Here is a 19,688-nt window from a genome sequence, read left to right as displayed (position 1 = left end):
TGGGGGAAATGCAGGCCAGGAGAAGCTGGAATACTTGGAGTCAGGCTCCACCTCTTGACCTTGTTCTCTTCCCGCCGGGAAGTGGGGAGCTTCGAGGGGCAAGGAGCAGTCTCAGCTCGACCCTGGGCACAGAATCTCCAGTTGGGCGCCTGCCTTGAGGTTTGGCCTCCTTGGACGCCTGATGGCCTTGAACTCTAGATTAAGGCGCCCAAGCCAGAGAAAAGCCCCAGAGACTCAGAAGCGTTTGACCAGGAAGACAGAAACACGGAAAAAAGTACGAGGAAGCGTGTGAAGGAGCAGGCGCAGCTCCTTCCTGTGCAGGTCAAGACCCTTGGATTGCATTGAAGGAATCCTTCAAAAGCCAGGGAGGGCACAAAGTTCAGAGGCGGAGCAATCCATCCCACCTCCTCGAGGGCAGGTGGAGAGAGACAGTGGAGGTCTGACCCGAACCTTCCCGGCGACTTTAGGGGAACCGCACGCCTTCTGCGGCTGCAAGGACCGCGGGAGGCCCGCGCTTTCTCAGAAAGTGAAAGGAGTGGGCGGGGGGGGGGGGCGCGGCCGGGGCGGGGCCGGGCGGGCGTTGCCGAGGCTCCGCCCCGGGGCAGTCCCAAGCCCCGGGCGCTGAGCGTCTCCAGTCCCCGCCGCGCCGCGGGCTGGTGGGCTCGGCTGCTACTCCAGGTGTCGGGAGATGACCCTGCCCGGGCGCCCGACGGGCATGGCACGGCCACGGGGCGCAGGACCATGCAGCCCTGGGCTGGAGCGGGCCCCGCGCCGGAGCGTCGGGGAGCTGCGCCTGCTCTTCGAGGCGCGCTGCGCCGCGGTCGCCGCCGCAGCAGCCGCAGGGGAGCCCCGGGCCCGCGGGGCCAAACGGCGTGGGGGACAAGTGCCCAACGGGCTCCCGCGAGCTGCCCCTGCCCCAGTGATCCCGCAGCTCACCGTGACAACCGAGGAGGACGTGGCCCCGGCCAGCCCCGGGCCGCCAGAGCGGGAGGGGGACTGGCTCCCGGCCGCTGGCTCGCACCTGCAGCAACCACGCCGCCTCTCCACCTCGTCCCTCTCCTCCACCGGCTCCTCGTCGCTGCTCGAGGACTCGGAGGACGATCTACTGAGCGACAGCGAGAGCCGGAGCCGCGGCAACGTGCAGCTGGAAGCTAGCGAGGACGTGGGGCAGGTACGGGCCGCGGGGGCGGGGCCAGCGGGGGCTGCGCGCCGGGACTCGGCTCCCCCGCGGAGAGTCCAAGCCTCACTGCTCGGGAGATACATGGGGGGGGGGGCGGAGAGGGACCCCAGAACGACCTCTGGCCTTGGCTCATTTTCGGGGGCTAGGCGGGCGATTGTGGTTGAGCGCTTGGGCGTCTAAAGGAGAGTGAGGAATACACGACCCACCGGGAGGGACCAGGCGGGTCCGCGGGCATACCCGGGGAACTGTCAGGGCTGGGGAGATCAGAGCGGGGTAGCCTTGCCCCGGGAGCCCTGGGGGAGAAAGGGGCGCCTGAGCTCTTGCCTCTTTCTCCTCCCCCTCTCGGTGCCGCGGCCCCACCCCCGCCGTTGCCACGGTTTCCCTCTCCTGAGTGGGAGTGGAGCGGAGCTCCTGGCTCTGCTCCGGAGCCGCTGCCGTCTGCTCCCCGCGCACGCACGAGGCGTGGACGCGGGAAGGGAGGGGCGCGGGACTGGGAGCTCTAGAACCGAGCGGAACCCAGATCCGCCTGGTGCGCCCCCCGCCTCCCCCGGGCCTCCAGCTCCTAAGGGTGGTGGTGAAGAAGGTAAACTGAGGCTGACAGGAGACAGGATTTTGCTTGTTAGTCGCTGCCTTTAGTAGTGTGGATGTTCCAGAGCCAGTTTAATCCTCAGCACCAGCTAGTGTGAAGTCACGCGTGGTGTGGCCCTCCTTGGAGAGTAGGGCCATCCCTCACTTCCCACCCCTATGCTGGAGATTGAATCCAGGGTCTCAAACACTCCACCACTGAGTTTACATCCCCAGCCCGCTTTTATTCTGAGACAGTCTCACTAAATTGCCAAGTTAGATTGAGACACAGCAGGTAGCCCATTCAAGCCTCGAACTTGCCGTCGTCCTGCTTCGGTAATCCCCCTCGTTTTAACTGTGGCCAGATGCTTAAATTAACTGCCCGTGGACTGTGCACCGTTGCTCTAGATGCATTTTACCCAAGCGTTCCTCGAGTGGCGAGAGAGACCGGGAACACCCCGCTCTGCTTCAGTACCCTCCAGCCCTGTCCCAGCGACTTCGAGTGAGAGTAAGACGCGCGCCTGCGTTGCCTAGACACCTTGAGAAGAGCGCTAAGGTGTGGCCTGGGCCTTCTGAACCTGGCATCCCCATACACTGGGATCGGACCAAGGGAGGGAGGCTGTGTAACGACTCGAAGTACGGCTGTGACTCAGAGACTTACAATACCCAGAGAGGGGGGTGACACACAAGAGAAGGGGGGGAGCTCACAGCAAGGCTGTCGTCTCTCCTCCAGCTTCCTGTAGCCAGGTGTAGGTGCGGGGGCTCGGTCACGAGTCCGCTGCGCCCCTCGCCCTGACATGCCAGCGTACCCTCGGCGGGGTGGGCGTTCTTGAGGGGACTCTAGCCCGGGTACTGAGGCGAATGCGAGCGGTGGGAGGACCTCTGAAGAGCCTGAGCCGTAGATCGGCCACTCCCCTGCTCAAATCTCTGACACCTGAGAGGCGGGCCCCAGGGAAGGGCGCGACCGGTGAGCTGGGAGGACCCGGACTGGGACGCAGGCACACCCGCTTTCCTGTTCCGCCGAGGACCCGTCTAAGTACTTAGGGAGAGGCTGAGCGGAGGAGGACCCGAAGTCCAAATCTGGGTGCCGTGTAGGTAGCCCCAGCAGGGGTCAGGACGTCGAGAACAAGCGGAAGTTAGCCATCCCTGGCGAGTCTTCCTCGTCCTTTCCCACCTTTGGTGTCTCCGGAGCCTCCGGGAGCAGCTCCAGATGGCCTCGCAGGGCCTTTTCAAACTCCCAGGCTGTGTCTTCCAGGCCTTCCCAACCCCCAGCCCGCCGGGGCCTCCCCGAAGGCAAACAGCACCGGAGCTGCAGATAAGCCTGGAGCTGTTGACAGAGGCTGCCTGCGTCTGCGTGGAAGGGCCAGGAGCGGACTTTGCCTCACAGCAGGCTCCACAGCGTGCCTGCCCAGGCCGCCCTTAAGGGCTTTCCCAGGCGGGTCCCCCTGACCGTTAAGGATGCACCTGGGGAAAGATATGGCGACTGCACTCTGGGCTGCCATCTAGCCATGTCTCACACCCAACTCGTGGCCCTGGAAGGATCTGCCTGCCTCAGCCAGGCTCTCTGACCTTCCCTTCTACTTCCCAGAGCTTGTCTAGCCTACTCAGATAGGGCATGTAGGACTGGGCAGCTTCGCTCCCTCCAGTGGCCTTTTATCCGATGGAAGAAGTCAGGAACAAGAAAACTGACTTCTCCCAGGGAGAAGCTGGAGACCTACTCCAATGGCAGATGCCGTGACTCGGAGGCCTTGGCTGTCTCCTCAGACAATCGTGGGGTGACCCCAAACAGAGGAGAGGGCGTTTGGTTCTTAGGTGGTTTTATTCTCTCAGTAACACAGGCTAGGTAAGGAGGCCTGGATGCTGTCCCCTCCTGGACTCAGAACCCCCACACATCATTTCCCACTAATTATAGAGCGGAATTTAGGTTAACAGACTTCCTTTTTAAAAAGCAAATGCCCATGGGAAGGTGAAGTCGCGGGTCACTTATACCTTAGTGTAAATCATTTTGTAAATTTAAATGGATTGTTCTCCCCATCACCACCACAGGGAGTGCTAGTTTGATAGGACAATTGGAACATGAGGAGGGGGTGGGGCCGGCAGGAGTTTCAACCAGGATTGGGGACTCTGTAGAGCAGTGGTTCTCAACCTTCCTAATGCTTTGATCCTTCAATACAGTTCTTCGTGTGATGGTGACCCCGGCCATAAAATGATTTCCATTGCCACTTCATAACTCGAATCTTGCTACCATTATGAATTGTAACGTAAATATCCGTTTTTCAGTTGTCTTTGAGCAACCTCTGTGAAAGGTTCATTCGTCCCCCAAAGGGGTCGGGACCCACAGGTTTAGAACCTCTGTTATAGAAGCAGGGAGCTGGGTGGAAACTAAAGACAGAGTGAAGGCAGGAAATAGGCGATCTGGGTTGATGGGAGGAGCAGACATCCCCAAGGCTTTCAAACAGAGTCTAGCCAAGGGAGGGTTTAAGGGTAGGACACAGCAAGTCCCTGCCTATAGAGAAACACTTTCTGCTCATCTGTGGGGGTGAGAAATTATCAGAGGGTCCTCCTGTGTCATTGGGAGTCCTGGACACAAAACTACCTGGCCTTTGCACCAAATGTCCAGGTGGCCTATGGCTGTGGCTGTGTGTTGGTTAGTAGAAGCAGCCTCTGCATGGAGGGAGGGCTGGGATATATCTTCCCTGCTGTTGTTTATGAGCCAAAACCTTCACTCACCCACCAACCCGAGAACGGTTCTCTAGCAGGCTCTCTGGATACATTCGTTTGTGAGTGCCTTATGTTCCCTGCAAAAGGAACCACTCTTAAGAGGGAAGACGGCAGTGAGCTGGTTTCCACGGCACTTACCTCAACTGGTTCCGTGGTTCACCATATCCAGTGGGGTGGCGGCTGGGGGACTGAGCTGAGATAATGGACCTGGGAGGCCTTTGCTACCTGCAGAGTTAGGGTCTGCTTGCTGTTTGCTTATGTGAGACCCACAAAACCAAGACAGGGAAGAGACAAGCTGGTACTGTTACGTACATTGACCCCTCAGCCAAGTGGTAGTATATACATTTTTAAAAGATCCATCTTAAATGTTTCTTGGGCTGGCCTCAAACTTCTAGGTTCACGCCATGTTCCATTTTCAGCCTCCCAGGTAGCCAGGACCACAGACATATGCCATCATGCCCAAGCTACCCATTTCTACCAGGCTCCTCTTCACCTGCAAACCCCTTCACTGAAACCACAGGACCCCAAAGGAAGGGTGGTGCAGTTTCCCCACACAGCCTGGCTGGTCCTAGATCTCACTCTGTAGACCAAGCTAGCCTTGAACTCAAAGATCCACCTCCCTTTGCCTCCAGATTAAAGGGAGGCACCACCACCGCCCGGCTTCCCCCGAAGTTTTGTTAGGCATCTCAAACCACCCGAGCCTTTCGCCATCCTTAAACTCATCCTTTGGATGAAGGCAGTAGCGGGAGGCCCTCAGATCCATCCAAACCTTCACAACACCCTGTAACTGTTTCGTCATGTGAGAGTGTCCTGTCATGTGTACCCCATTTGACCCCCAGAGGGAAACTGCTAGAATGATGAGGAAGCTGGGTTGAGGAAGCAGGTCATGAGGATGCTAACTTCTCTGAGTGCTGATTTCTGCGTGTAATGGTACTAATAGCAGCTCAGATTCATGCTGTGTATGGGCATTGTGACCATGGTTCTCTAGTTGGGTGTGAAAGGAGAGTTTTAGGGTGCTTCTGCTGAACACGCATGCTACATACATCACCTTCCTGGAATTTTACTTGAGGATTTGGGAGGAAGGGAGTTTTATAATAAAACTTGGATCTATTATGCAGCAAAATGCAAACCTTGTATGTATTTAAAGATTTATAAAAGAAGTTTTGAAAGATGTCATGCTTTTAGTGGGCTGCTTCTGGCTACACCCCCAGATCCCTGGGGATTGGACATGTGATCACGCCCTAGCGTGCCTTGTTGGGAAAGGGAGAGCAGTGAAGGCTGTGGGAGGATGAGAAGGTGCCTGGTGTGCAGTAGGCAGTCAGTAAATGGCTCGTGTTAGGGCAGCCGCTACATCCTCCCGGAGGAAACAGACCCACACGGATGGCAGCGCTGCTTGAACACACGGAGCAAAGCCAGGACTGGAAGCGGCTGCTCACTCCAACCCAGTGCTCTGCCACCACTCCTACCTCTTCCTCGGCAGTAAACTACCTCCTCGTTTCTTAGCACCCCCCTGGGTTCTAGTGATTCCTGTACAAGACAAGCATCTGTGGGACAAGGCTTCAGACAAGACACATCCATGAGCAAATCCCTGCCCATCAAACAGCAGATGCAGGACTGCTGAGCTTGGGATAGGAGGTGGAAAGGGCCAGGGTGTGTGGTGCTTTCAGGATTGAGCTGAAGCCTGAGTAATGGCCTTGAGGCCAGAGACAGCACACCCGCAAATACCTACACATACCTGCAGTTTTATCTAAGAGGAGAGGCCTTCAGCTTTGTATTTCATTTTCAGGCCTCAGGGTTTTTCATCCAGATCACAACCACGGATGCCTTGGGCTTTTGACTTTCTCAGCTAGTAAGAAGTGCATGGGATTCCGGGGCAGCTAGGTGGTCTTAGGGAGCCCCTGAGGTCTTTCCTAAGCCTTGGCAGGCTGTCCTCTCTTCCCTGGTCCTGTGTAAAGGGTTGATTGTGATTGGTCCGCCTCCCTAAGTGAGAGAATTAGGTCCCAAGTGAGTAAATTCAGTATCTAAATTTGGCCCAATTCTCTCCATGCCGAGGAATCAGATAAGGAGGGTCAAACTCAAGCCTCACTGGTTACAACAGTTCAGAAAGAGTAATTGTCTCCCCGTTCCACAGATGGGAAAAACCCAATACACAGAAGCATTTTTCTCAGGCCTCCTGAGGTCTTGGTAGAAATGTAGATTTTTAGTTTCAACCCTGGCTGACTCAGGATGTCCCTATGGGAGACCTCAGACTCAGCATCAAGGGTGGCCTTCATGTGGTTCTGATAGCCACAAAGTTCAGAAACCTTACAGAAGAATTAAATAACCTGCCCACTCAATGGCAGAGCTGTGTTCAGCCCTAAGTCTGCTGCTAAATCTTGGGCTCCTTTCAGACTTTTTGAGAAGCTAGAATGACCTTCCCCCCCTGCCGGTCTCAGTACCTGCCATACTGGCTCACAACGCATTTTCTTTGGGTAGGTGGCGGAGTGAGTGAGTAGTTGAGGCTTGAATGCGGCTAGTGGGGTGGTCAGGTTGGACTCCAGCCCTAGCGGGGGAGGCTTACACGGTAGAGAGATGCTGACCCACCTGCCCTTGTTGCTTTCAGAAAAGCCACTGGCAGAAGATCCGTACAATGGTCAACCTGCCCGTCATGAGTCCTTTCAAAAAGCGCTACTCTTGGGTGCAGTTAGCGGGGCACACAGGTGAGCATCAGTGCGGGTGGGTGAGGTTGTTGTGACAGGAAGGAGCTGGGCAGTTCTAACTGGAGCCCTTCTGCAGGGAGTTTCAAAGCTGCGGGCACCAGCGGCCTGATATTGAAGCGCAGCTCGGAGCCAGAACACTACTGCCTGGTGCGGCTGATGGCCGATGTGCTGCGCGGCTGTGTTCCTGCCTTCCATGGTGTAGTGGAGCGGGACGGTGAAAGCTACTTGCAGTTACAGGACCTGCTGGATGGCTTTGATGGCCCTTGCGTGCTTGACTGCAAGATGGGTGTCAGGTTTGTGTCCCCTCTCTTGGTCAGGCAGAATCAATGAGGGAACCAAGGAACTGAGCTAAAAGCTCACATGGGGGTCCTTCATGCTCTGGCCCCGACCTGTACCTCACAGAACTTACCTGGAGGAGGAGCTGACCAAAGCTCGCGAGAGGCCCAAGCTGCGGAAGGACATGTACAAGAAGATGCTGGCGGTGGACCCTGAGGCACCTACTGAGGAAGAGCATGCTCAGCGCGCTGTCACCAAACCGCGCTACATGCAATGGCGCGAAGGCATCAGCTCCAGCACCACGCTCGGCTTCCGCATCGAGGGCATCAAGGTGGGTCAAGCTTCCTTGGCTTTGCAAGGCTTTTCTGACCTCCTGCCTCAACTGCCACCAGGAGACGCCCTCTGGTCGCCATCTCTTGGTCCCCAGAGGTTAAAGCCCCAGGGAGGTACCACTGCCCTTGCATGATCCTCTCTCCTCTCAGATGGGTCCGGGTCCCTGATACTCCTTGCCCACCTTCTTCAGAAAGCCGACGGATCTTGCAGCACTGATTTCAAAACTACACGAAGCCGAGAGCAGGTGACTCGTGTCTTTGAGGAGTTCATGCAAGGAGATGCCGAAGTGCTGGTGAGAGGAGGTTTCTAGAACCCTGAGGTTTGGGCATACCTGTTTACAGAGTGCCTCTTGGTCACTCTTTCTAACGTCCTTACCTATGCCACCCCCAGAGGTCGCACTTCCCGCGTTGTGCCGTAATTGTTTGACCTTTGCTCCTATGTGAGCACGTGGGGGGTTGTGTCTCCCTCCCCACAGTGTTTGTTAAGCTGTAATGCATCTCAACGTCAGTAGAGCCTCCCTTGGTGCGAGATTAATTTGTCCACACTAACCCTTCCAGAGGAGGTATCTGAACCGCCTACAACAGATCCGGGACACGCTGGAGATCTCAGATTTCTTTCGAAGGCATGAGGTAAGAGGTGGATGGGCTGGGGGCTGGCTTTGTGCTTTGTGAAAGAGAGAACGGGAAGGGGGGGCTCTCTGGGAGAAGCAGGTGGCCTGACTGCCATGGTGGCCGGCAGGTGATTGGCAGCTCACTCCTCTTCGTGCATGACCACTGTCATCGCGCTGGCGTGTGGCTCATCGATTTTGGCAAGACCACGCCCCTCCCCGATGGCCAGATCCTGGATCATCGGAGACCCTGGGAGGAGGGCAACCGTGAGGACGGCTATTTGCTGGGGCTGGACAATCTCATTGGCATCTTGGCCAGCATGGCTGAGAGATGAGGCTGGGCCCATGTCCCCACCCGCCACTTGGGCCGGCTGGTCAGACAGATGTGGACCGGTGGCTGCATCCCCACCATGCATGCCGGCAACAGACTGGAACCCCGCTGGGCGGGCAGTTCACATGGTCCTGCAGGACCAGGTGCCATCCACTAAGGGGCATACTACCAATACCAGGAGTTGGCCTCCACACAAGCCTGTGTCCCAGAGCCGAGTGACACTGGTTTACCGGAGGGGAAGGAAACAATGGGCTTTTCCCTCAGCCCAGCTCTTCTCAAGTGGCGTTGCACCTCCCTAGAGGGGCCAGACCCAGAATTTTCTTTCACAGGTGTACAGACTTACTACCCTCCTATGCTACAGTGGGCACCCTTCCTAATAAAACTCAAAGACACAGCTTCCAGCTTCTGTGACTCATGCCTCATCCCCTTCACCTCTGGTCCTCTCTTCCTTAGTTCCAGACTCAAGTCCACTCAGAACTGAAGAATGAGAAGGGGTTTGTTGTTGTTTTGTTTTTTAATTAGTATTAGAAACATTTGTAGTTAGCAAGCAGGGATGGGCCAGATGAAAGATACTTATTGGGAGAGCACAGTCTGGGATCCCCAACTGAGTTCTGTAGTGGGCGGGTGGGTGGCCTCTGGTTCCAAAGACTGAGAGTGGCCAGGCCCTTCCCTAAGAGGGTTTGGACTGGTTTCCAGTGTGGAAAGGTCAGGCCCCCAGGACAGCCCGGAAACATGCCTGAACACGCAGCGCAAACTGTAGGGGGCAGAGGCTACTGGACTAACAAGTCATCTAGGTGCCTGGAAAGGAATGCAAGGAGGAGCCATTGCTGAAATCAACACCTAAATCTTCACCCTTGGGGCTCCTTGGGGTCCAAGAGCCATAGGTGGGGTTCCAAAGGTTCTGAGGTCGGAGGCATCTGGATTTGAGGGCCTTGAGGCCAGAGGGCAGCCATGAGCCAAGGAGGCCTCCTCCCCAGCTTTTCAAGTTCTCTGAACTCAGCTGTAGGGCCTGTGGGGATCTAAGACCCTCCAACGACCTGTTCCCCAGGCCAGAGGCCCCTTCCTCCTCTAGAATGGGCCCTGGTTCCACCGGCAGGGATGAATTCAGCACATCAGGGTCCTATAATGGGAGAGGGGGAAACAGGCTTTCTTCCGGTCCTACAGAACCAGGATAGTTAGTGGGGGATCAAAAGGACACGTGAGAGTGGGGGAGGGGCAGAGGCACACCTGAGTGCAGTATTGAAGGCGCTCCAAGATGCTGGCGAAGTCAGGGCGGAGCTCAGGTTGGTGCTGCCAGCACTGGGTCATGATTCTGTACCTAGGGGAAGGGCAGGAGTTCATGCCTCCTAAAGCCTTGAGGGACCTCCCTCCCTGGGTAGCGCTTTTAACTCACACTGGCCCAGGGCAGTTCCTAGGAGGGTCCATCCGGTTCCCTGTGACGATGAAGTCTAGGACCTCCTGGTTGGTGTGCCCAGGGTAGGGCATATAACCCAGTGAGAAGATCTCCCAGAGCAGTACCCCAAAAGACCTGTGCCCACAGGTGGGAGGAACAAACGAGACCCATCAACTACAGCCTCCTCTTGAGGTGGCCTGAAAGGGTAGGATTAGCCTCAGGACAGAGGAGGGGATCACAGGGGAGCCATGCTGTCACCAGGAATCTGTCTTGGATGTGAAAATGCCCTCCAGGAGAGCTTCTGGGGGCATCCATTTGACAGGGAGCAAGGCCCGGCCCCCCTTGCGGTAATAACTGGCCCTGTAGGAAGGAGAGAGAATGTGATGTTTTTCAAATGCTGTCCAGTGAGTCTCCTTGGCGCAGCAGGGTTCCCACCTCCCCAGTTCCTACTCACCGGTAGATATCTCTTGCCATCCCAAAGTCTCCGATCTTAGCCACTCTGCTGGGTCCAGTGCAGCTCAGTAGACAGTTCCGGGCGGCAATGTCTCTGTAGAACAGACAACATAATCACTGTAAGAACTTAGTTGCTCTGGCTCTTCCCGATCTGTTTCTTTAAAAGTTGCCTATGGGGGATCTTCTTTGAGGGGACAAGTGGGGCTGAGGGTCTCCTGAGTCAGGATTTCTTCCAACCTGTGGATGAAGTGGTTTTCTTCCAGGTAGTGGCAGCCCTGGGCTATATCCTGGGCCAGCTGCAACAGATCCTGCATGGCCAGAGGTGATGGCTGGCCCTGGATTGGGCAGAAGGTACCTAAATTGATCCTGGCCTTAGGACAAATGGTCAGGGTCTTGGAAGGGTCTAGGGAGCTCGGAGAAAGGTCTTACCGGGTGTGCTCTGCTGTGTCTCAGAAAACTCTTCATATCCCCGCCAGACATCAGCTCCAGCAGAATGAGGCGAGGGGCAGCCTGGAAGCTGAGCCCCACACAGCGAACGATGTTCTGATGGCTGAACTTGCTGGGTGGGAGCGGTGCACATACCCCATCACCAGTGGGGAGATGAGCACGCTCTAGACCCCATTAAACTACGGAAGACCTCTGTGCCTTAGAATGCTGCCTCCTATGCCAGGCAGTGGTGGCGCACGCCTTTAATCCCAGCACTCGGGAGGCAGAGGCAGAGGCAGGCAGATCTCTGTGAGTTCGAGACCAGCCTGGCCTACAGAGCTAGTTCCAGGACAGGCTCCAAAACCACAGAGAAACCCTGTCTTGAAAAACCAAAAAAAAAAAAAAAAAAAAAAAGAATGCTGCCTCCTAGCCCTAAAGAGAGGAGGGGCATCCCTGCAGGCAGGTCCTGCCTCCCACCACACCCTCCTGCCTGCCCTCAGGAGCACCTGATGATGAGAGCCTCCATGAGAAAGTCCAGCTCGTCCTGTCGGGAGCAGAGCTCTGGCAGTGTCTGGGAAGGGAAAGTAGAACATCCAGCTTTGGCTGGGTGCTTTAGGAGGGTGATAAGCAAAGGCTGTCCTCCAGTCCGTCCCTCCATGGTGTCCACCCCAACCCACCCCAACGGGAGCCCCTACCCCTTCTCACCTTGATAGCCACCTGCAGAGGGCTGGAGTCCCCAGGAAGGCCAATGACTAGTCCCTCATACACCTCCCCAAAGGCACCATGGCCAAGGGCTCTACAAGAAAACAAGTTGGAAGGGAGTGGGTGGCACAGACAAGGTCTGTAGAAGGAATAGGGCCCCTTTATCTCTTTGGTTCCCACCCCGTATGTCCAGATGACTCTATCTGAGCTCTCTCTGGGTCACAGATGTTCTCAGGCACAAGCTCGCAAAGATAATGCTGCCGCACAGAGCTGGGGCAGAGGAGGGAGCAGGTGGGGCCTGAGTCAGTGCTAATGGGATAAGGCCTCTCCTTGTGCTAGTGCAGCTCCTCCTGGGAAAAGGCAACCTGTGGGTTCCAGACGGTCATGTTCCCGGGTCTCTGCACCCCAGAACTGGGGCAAAAGCTGACCCTCTCACATGTTACTTTGCTTATTGGAGCTTGTGGAGTCTCCATCTCTGTATTAGGGATGTGCGTTGTGTGCTCAGTGGGATTGATTCATAATGCACCATGACGGGGAAGGACAGGGGAGGAAGGGGGTTCAGGGAGCAAGCGAGAGGACTCACCTGAGAAGAGTGACATTGCCTGGGGAAACTTCCGTTAGCCCTGGGGGCAGAGGCCAGGGCAGGGCAGGGCTGAGCCCCACCTGACAGTAATAGGGGTTGGGAGCTGTCCTGATGGCAGAGGTGCGGAGCTTGCTCAGCTCCAGCTCAGGGCCCGGCAGCCTGGGCCCCCACAGGTTCTGCCACTTCCTCTGGTTCACTAGGGGTGAGAAGGACAGAGGGACATTCTCTGCCTGCACCCATTAGGCCCACTCTGCCTCCCCGTACCCAGAATACCTTTCTAAAAGTTCTTTCAAATTCACATTTTCCCCACGACTCCCCGGCTCAAATACACATTTTCTCCATGACTCCCCAGCTTCTAAAAGTCTAGGGGAATCTACCATTGTTTTGTGTAAGGGCCCTGAAGTCAGCTACACTTGCCCTGGAACCACAAAGATCATCACAGCCTAGTAGAGGAGGGCCAGCCTGCAGCAGCCATGTCTGCGAGATGTGCCTACCTAGAATGAGGACTCCACACATGAGAAGGAGACTCAGTGTCAAGGCTGCCACCAGAGCTCCCATCAGAATCAGAGGGCTTGCAGTGGTTGGCAGATCTAGGGAGAAAGAAAGTCATCTCCAGCAGGCAGCAAGAGGCTCCACTGACCTCTGCCCTCAAGTATTTTTCTTATTTGTTTTGTGGAGTTTTTGTTGGTTTCTGAGACAGGGTCTCCCAGTGTGGTGCAGGATAGCCTCACAGTCTCAATTCTGCTTCAGCCTACCCACTGCTGGGATTACAGACGTGTGCTACCTTATCTGGGGACCCTTAAATCTCACCCCTGCTTCAAGACTCAGCTCAGTGTTTACTCTTCCATGATGCCACCCACCTAGACAAAAGCAACTCTCCCTCCTGAGAATCCCTTAACTATTTGATACCTTCCATAGCAACTGCCATTTTTAGATACAGATCTATATCTAAATATCCATCTTGCCTCCCACACTGGCCTACATGTCCTTGACAGTGGAGTGTGCCCTGATGCGTTTCCAGTCCTCTACCTAGAACTCCATAGAGTACCTGGCACACAACAGGTCTTTACACTGTCTTTCCCAGTGCCCTGCTCCTACCAGCCTGTGTGTGACCCAGCAGTCAGACCGAGGGCAAAGACAAGACATACCCATGCAAGTGATATTATCCGCAGCCAGTTCCATGCCCTCTGGGCATATGCATTCAGTCACCTGAAGCTCTGCCTGCCACTGGCAGTCTTTGGAAGCGCAGTGACTGCAGTTGGGGTGCTTTCGGATTTCCACCTCCCCATGGCCCTCTGTGACTGTGAGGAAAGGTGAGATACGGCGGGGTGGGAGATGGGGATCAGCACGGGCCTGTGCGGACTTTCCAGCCATTCTAGCTTAGGAGTTTAGGGTAGCAGCAGTACCAACCACACCCACACAACACGCAGGGCGAGGACAGAGCCTGGGGACTTATTTTTTCTTCCATTGATTTTATTCAGAGGCAAAGAGAGGCATGCATGCACATGCTTACGGAAGTCAGAGTTCGGTTTTTTCCTTCCACTGTAGATTTGGAGCAGATTATCAAGCTGAAGAGGTTTTACCTCCTGAGCCATCTTAGTGGCCCAGCCTAGGGGACCTCAGTCAAGCCTGTATATTACACTTTGCTGAGCCCTGAGATGTCTGGAGAGAATTCGCAGCAAGGATACTTGACTAGCAGTAGAAGATACCTGTACTAATGCCACAGCTCACAGATATTCTCAAATGTTCCTATGCCATTTAAGAACTGGGAATCTCAGCTCAGCGCCGATGGCACCTATGGTTGTGGGGCCAGGGATCAAGGGGATGGCTGGCCAGGCTGAGAGGCAAATACCTGCCAAAGGCTGCAGGTAGAGCTCGCTGCTGGGATGTACAAAGGATACGCCATCTTCCCCATCAGCCCAGAGGATGTCAGACTCCGAGGTGTCGCCACCTTGAAATGGAGAGTGATGGTGGTTTAGCTATGAAAAGGGGGGAGGGTGGAGGAGGAGCACACAGCTGCCTCTCTTGCAGTTGGGAAGCTGGTTTAGGAAGAGCAGGACAGCTATGATTGCCCACTATAAATCCTGTATGGCCTTCTCTACAATGGCATTGCCTTACAGGTACTGAGGGGCTAGAGAAGCGGGAACTGGCTGCTCTGCTGAAACCTAAAGACGGGCATAGCCTGGTTCAGATACCCTTTGTCTGTCTGAGCCCCTCCAGCCCCACATACTCACTGAGTTCAACCCACAAATTCCATTTCTGTGTGAACAAAGAGATGTGTCATAAAGTACTTATGAAGAGTCCAGTCCTGATAGATCAGGGGTTCCACTTCTTTACATCAGTGTCCCCAAACTCTGGACCATTAGGATCAATTAAAAGAGATGCCCAGCACCCTCCCCTGGAGTTATAGATTCTGGAGACTGGCCATGCATTTCTCTTAAAAATAACCAAAGTAATTAATTTTTAATTAAAAAATAAAATTTGTATATTTATTGTACCCTGTATGATACTTTGAGATTTGCATGCATTGTGCAATCACTTACGCCAATCAACATATGTACTGTTGATAGTAAGAACATCTCACATCTACTTTCTTAGCCATTTTGTTATTGGGACTAGGGATGTAGCCTAGTGGTAAAGCACTTCCCTAGCATGCCCATGGCCCTGGGTTTGACCCACAGGCTGGGTTTTATCCCCTACACTGACAGAACCAAAAACTTTGTTATTAATTGTGGTCTCCATATTGAACTAAAGATAACTTAAATTGACTCATTCTGTCTAATTAAATTCCTTTCTAGCGTTTGACCGACATCTCCCCTTCTTCCAACCCTGCATTTGCATTTCTAACAACTCCTGTGGTGACACCTGGAGCAGTACCGACATCTTTGCCCTCCCCCTTCCCAGCTCAGCTTGCTCACAAGGCCGGCCCTAAATTCCTTTGATTTTGGCAGAGTAAGGACTGGTTCGGTTTGCAGGGCTTTTTTTGTTTTGTTTTGTTTTGAAGTCAGGGTCTTGCCGTGGGGCCCTCGATGGTCTGGAACTTAAAGAGATCTGCCTGTCTCTGCTTCCCAAGCACAGGGTTCAATAACTGTACCACCAAGCCTGGCTAATTTGGCGGTTTGTAAAAGGCAAAACAAAACCAGCCTGTAGCCCAGACTCAAACTCTCTGTCCTCAAACTCTGTTGTTCTGTTGTTACTTAGCTAGAAATCCTCCTGCCTCCACTAGGCAGGCGAATGTGCCACCACGCCCAAGTTTGATCTCCTTTCTAAGAGCACCTACTGTGGCTTGTCACCTTGGAGAGGGGCGTTCCCCATCCAGCCTCTGAAAAGTTCAGGCCAGGTTCTTAGTCTCTACCCTCACATCACCAGGATTGCCCGGCTACCCTCTCCAAGGGAGCACCTACCCCGGTAGCCGCCGCCACCGCCGCCCGCCGAGCAAGCCCCGCCGCCGCCCCCGAAGCCTCCGGCCGCCGCCCAGCGGAGCGTGGCCCAGGCCTCCGCGCAGCCCTCGCCGCCCTCGGCCCCTTCCTGCAGTGAGCGTCCGGCCTGCGGAGAGGGGGCCCGCGACGTCCAGCCGCCTCCTCCGCCTGCGAAGCGACAGCGGACGACTAGCAGCGGCGTGCGTGGCGGCTAGCCTCCCCTCCCCCCCACCCCCGCCCCCGCCCCGCGCGCTCACCTGCCGCACCCCCTCTCCCGCCGCTCCCAGGCGCCGCCGCGCGGTTCTCCAGTTTCTCCCGGGCCGCCTGAGTCCGACCACGGTCACGTCGCCTCCAGTAGGCCCTCCCGCCGCCTCCCGCCGCCACCAGCAGCGGCTCCGGTTCCCCCGCGCGCAACTACGGGGCCAGTGGCCGGTCAAGGGCCGTGTCCGTGTACTGGGGGACCCCCGGGAACCCAGACAGAGAGAGGAGCCCGGGACTTCAACGCCCAGCTAGGGGTCGAGGCGGCCAGCACCCGGTGCACCTACCCGGAAGATGTAGGTGGCACCCCCGCCACCCCCGCCCCCGCCGGCCCAGCGTCTCCAGCCTGGGACCCTTTCGGTCCCATCCGTTGCCGCATGCTCTCCAGTGGCCCAAGACTCTCCCAGACAGACGAGCTGGCTCTCAGGGCTCCCCTGAGTGGCACCAAGGTGGAAATCTGCGTGACCAGGGACCCCCCGGCCATGCTGGTGTCCAGGCACCAAGGACGCCTCCGCCTGCTCTTGGCCCGGGCGCCCCTTAGCCCTCGCCCCGCTTACTCCGGGACAGGCGTCCTCGCCCTGCTGCCCCACAAGGATGTACAACGGCTCCCCGCGACGAAGGAAGAAGAGCGCCGAGAGGAAGATGCCGTGCGCCCGGGACAGGTGGTTTCTGGCGCCTTTGCCGCCGGCGGCTCCGTAGGCGGAGATCCTGCCGGGAGAGGACGCAGGGTTTTGCGCCTCGGTCCTGGGCCAGGCTGCGGCGCGAGGTCGGAAACCCGCGGCTGGGAAACTTGCTAAGCGGCTTAGTGTGATCGGCTGTGAAGGGATGGGGCAGACTGGGTTTGCAGTTAGGTTCCGCGCCTATTTCAGGAGTGGTAATGGGGATGGCGGGAAAGGGTCAAGCCGCGCTTGGAGCCACTGCTGATTAGGCGGCCGTCCTGTGAATGGTAACAGGATCCCTGCTACCCGCTAGCTAACACGGGCCCTGTTGCTGCTACACTTCTAGTGAGTGACACTAGGCACCGCTGCGGAATACTTTAAGACTAAAAGTGATGGTGCTCTGGCTCCTGCTTCCCCGGACTGAAGCACCTTAGCCAGGCAGGTGACTGCCACCCTCGCCCTTGCCAGGCACTTACAGATACTGGCCGGTGTCTGGCGCCCGCCACAGCTGCACGCCTTTCAGCGGCCCGGCAGTTCCCACCGTCACCATCACGCTGCTTCCCGTGTATGCCCCGTCGCACTGTGTTTGTGTGGGCCCCCGCCGGCCGCTGGCGCCACAGGTGTTGAACACCCAAGGCCCCCGCGTGCCTAGGTGCAAGGGAGAAGGAAAGAGTGGAATTCCTGTCCAGGCTTAGGGTTGATGGTGAGCCAAGGAAAGGGAGGAATCGGAAGCTCACCTAGAGGATTTGGGTGGGAAGCTGGCTCCACTCTACTAGAGGTGGGGGTGACTTTCTCCTCCTGGGAATTGGAGACTAGCACCAGCAAGGGCGAGGATGTTAGAAAAGGTGCCTGGAACTCCTGGTTGGAGCAAAGAATAGTTCCTGAAAGGCGGCAGGGGGAAAGCGGGGTTAGAAGAAAGTGCAGAATATGGAGAGACGGAAGAGATTGATGGCCACTCAACAGTATCCTGCTTGCAGCCACACCCCTAATGCCACCCAGAGGGCGCACACCAGAACCTGAAGCAGCCAGAGTCCCAACCAGGTAGCCCAGGGCCCTGCAAGGTGTCTGCATATACCAGGTTCTCCGTTCCAGAGTTCTTCTCACTGAGTGATTTGGGGGCTTCACCGTGCCCGGCTGTACAGCACCTCCTCCCCTTTCCTCCATTTAGATTGGTGTCCTTACTCCTAGGTAGTGCCAAGGCCCACCCGATTCTTAGATTTGTAAGCCCTCTGCGCTTCCTTTACTGCACTCTAGAAGCACAGACCAGAGAGCTCTGGTTCGAGGCCGCCTTAGAAGGAACCAGTAAGACCTGGTCTGTTTCTGACACAGCCCCAAATCTAGGTGTCTCTGGTTGGTTGGTACCCTGACCACCACAGTACTTACCGGCAGCTCCCAGCCACAGCAACAGCCAGCAGGAGCAGCTCATCGCTCTATTCCGTTGGGTCCAGCTAAGGATGTAGTCTCAAGCTACCCCCACTACCCCGCAGACCTGGAGCTGGCCTGGCTACGCCCAAATGAGGGGGGGGGAGCAAGAGGAGGAAAAGGCGGGGCATGTGGGCAAGCTTCCGGGTGGAGCCTTGCTGAACTCCCACCCAGAGTCTCAGTCACTAGCCACTGTCTCGTGCACTGGCCACCCTAACAATCAGGGTGAGTTCGTGGTAGGAGAATAAAGTTGGCTGCACTCTCGTCTGAGATAACAGCCTGGATAGAAGCCAGCCACATCCTAGCACTTGGCAGTGGCTTCTGTGGGTTTCAGGATAGGAACAGAGCGAATGGCTTTATTGGTAGCCGTGTTAATGTGTGTGAATGCTCACACGTGGGAAGTATACAGAACCAGGCTGGCCTTCAGAGACCCTCCTGAGTGCCGCCGTGCCCTGCAGGAAGTCCTCTCTAAACTGTCCCCAGTGAGGCATTATTGCTTCTGACCACAGGACAGAACATGACTTTCTGGGCTGGTCACCCACAGTTCCACTGTCCTGTGCATAACTTGTCACTGCCATGCCTGGACAAGGTGTCTGGGAACGCCAGCTGGCTAGCTCACCCTGCTACTCAAACACCTGCCAGCCAGGTGGAGAGAGTCCAGTGTTCAAGGTGATCCTCTGCTAACAAACTGAATGCCAGCCTGGGCTACAGGAGACTTCCTCAAAGAAAGCCAGTCACCACCTAGAGACGTCAGGGGATCCAAGTGCTAGGACCCTAGGCAACACAGCAGCACAGCCACGGTCCACACCTGTCAGTCACACGCTAGGACACTTGAGTCACAAGTACCCAGTAGTTTCCACACTGAGAGGGCCACTGGAATTAAGCCTTCAGGTAGTTTTGTGCATTGAATCTGTGAGGCCCAGCGGTGATAATCTAAGTCAGGGCAGGTCACCCAAAGGAAGTTCTTTACTTCCTCCAACCATTATCACCTGGGACTCTGGCCATTGATGAATTTCAATGAAGGCTGGAGTCTTATCTTTTGTTCAAAATGCTAATGTTAAACCAGGCGTGGTGGCTCATGCCTGTAATTCCAGCACATAGAAGGCTGAGCAGGGAGGACAGCTATGAGTTCCAGGCCATCCTGAGCTAGGGTAATACTTTCTCTCAAAACAAAACTCTCTCTCTCTCTCTCTCTATCTCTCTCTCTCTCTCTCTCTCTCTCTCTCACACACACACACACACACACACACACACACACACACAAACCTCCCTACAAGAATAAATCTCTTGAAAAGGATCTCCTTCATCCATCTGCAAAGGAAAAGAGATAGGGATTACCTGGTACCCAGTGCTAATTTCTTTCTAATCCATGGATGTGAACCACCCAGCATGCTAAAATCCTACCACAGTCATTAGCCCTGCACAAACAGTAGTCTTTTTTGTTTTGTTTTGTTTTTTTGTTTTTTTTTTTTTGATTTTCGAGACAGGGTTTCTCCGTAGCTTTTGGTTCCTGTCCTGGAACTAGCTCTTCTAGACCAGGCTGGCCTCGAACTCACAGAGATCCACCTGCCTCTGCCTCCTGAGTGCTGGGATTACGGGCGTGCGCCACCACCGCCCAGCCACAAACAGTAGTCTTGTGTGTTGCCTGTACCCCTGTCCTCT

General features: G+C 55.8%; 2 protein-coding genes across 3 annotated transcripts; one reads left to right on the top strand and one right to left on the bottom strand.

Annotated features, from left to right (window-relative positions):
* Positions 1-593: 593 nt before the first annotated feature.
* On the top strand, positions 594-9,105 carry Itpka (inositol-trisphosphate 3-kinase A). The gene is made up of 7 exons (XM_057781903.1): positions 594-1,171; positions 7,068-7,164; positions 7,241-7,457; positions 7,567-7,771; positions 7,964-8,065; positions 8,331-8,402; positions 8,512-9,105. Exons 1-7 carry the CDS (start codon positions 689-691, stop codon positions 8,713-8,715), a joined length of 1,380 nt encoding a protein of 459 aa, XP_057637886.1. The 5' UTR covers positions 594-688; the 3' UTR covers positions 8,716-9,105.
* A 254-nt stretch (positions 9,106-9,359) lies between these two features.
* On the bottom strand, positions 9,360-18,030 carry Ltk (leukocyte receptor tyrosine kinase). 2 transcript variants are annotated; one of them, XM_057781338.1, is made up of 20 exons: positions 17,988-18,030; positions 17,342-17,485; positions 17,081-17,252; positions 16,503-16,653; positions 16,233-16,379; positions 15,945-16,101; positions 15,673-15,855; positions 14,121-14,219; positions 13,417-13,569; positions 12,763-12,858; positions 12,269-12,464; positions 11,689-11,779; positions 11,490-11,554; positions 10,987-11,116; positions 10,795-10,892; positions 10,559-10,651; positions 10,363-10,464; positions 10,105-10,239; positions 9,939-10,029; positions 9,360-9,831 (listed from the first exon to the last, which is right to left on the bottom strand). In XM_057781338.1, the coding sequence occupies exons 1-20, from the start codon at positions 18,028-18,030 to the stop codon at positions 9,502-9,504; spliced, it is 2,676 nt and encodes an 891-aa protein (XP_057637321.1). In that variant the 3' UTR covers positions 9,360-9,501. The 2 variants fall into 2 exon arrangements, with proteins under 2 accessions (XP_057637321.1, XP_057637322.1); XM_057781339.1 differs by lacking the exon at positions 15,673-15,855.
* Positions 18,031-19,688: the final 1,658 nt, after the last annotated feature.

Source organism: Chionomys nivalis, chromosome 9, assembly GCF_950005125.1.
Source record: "Chionomys nivalis chromosome 9, mChiNiv1.1, whole genome shotgun sequence".
NCBI classification, from domain to species: domain Eukaryota; kingdom Metazoa; phylum Chordata; class Mammalia; order Rodentia; family Cricetidae; genus Chionomys; species Chionomys nivalis.
Note: the sequence above shows the minus strand (reverse complement) of the source record. Positions and strands in the feature narration are given on the sequence as shown.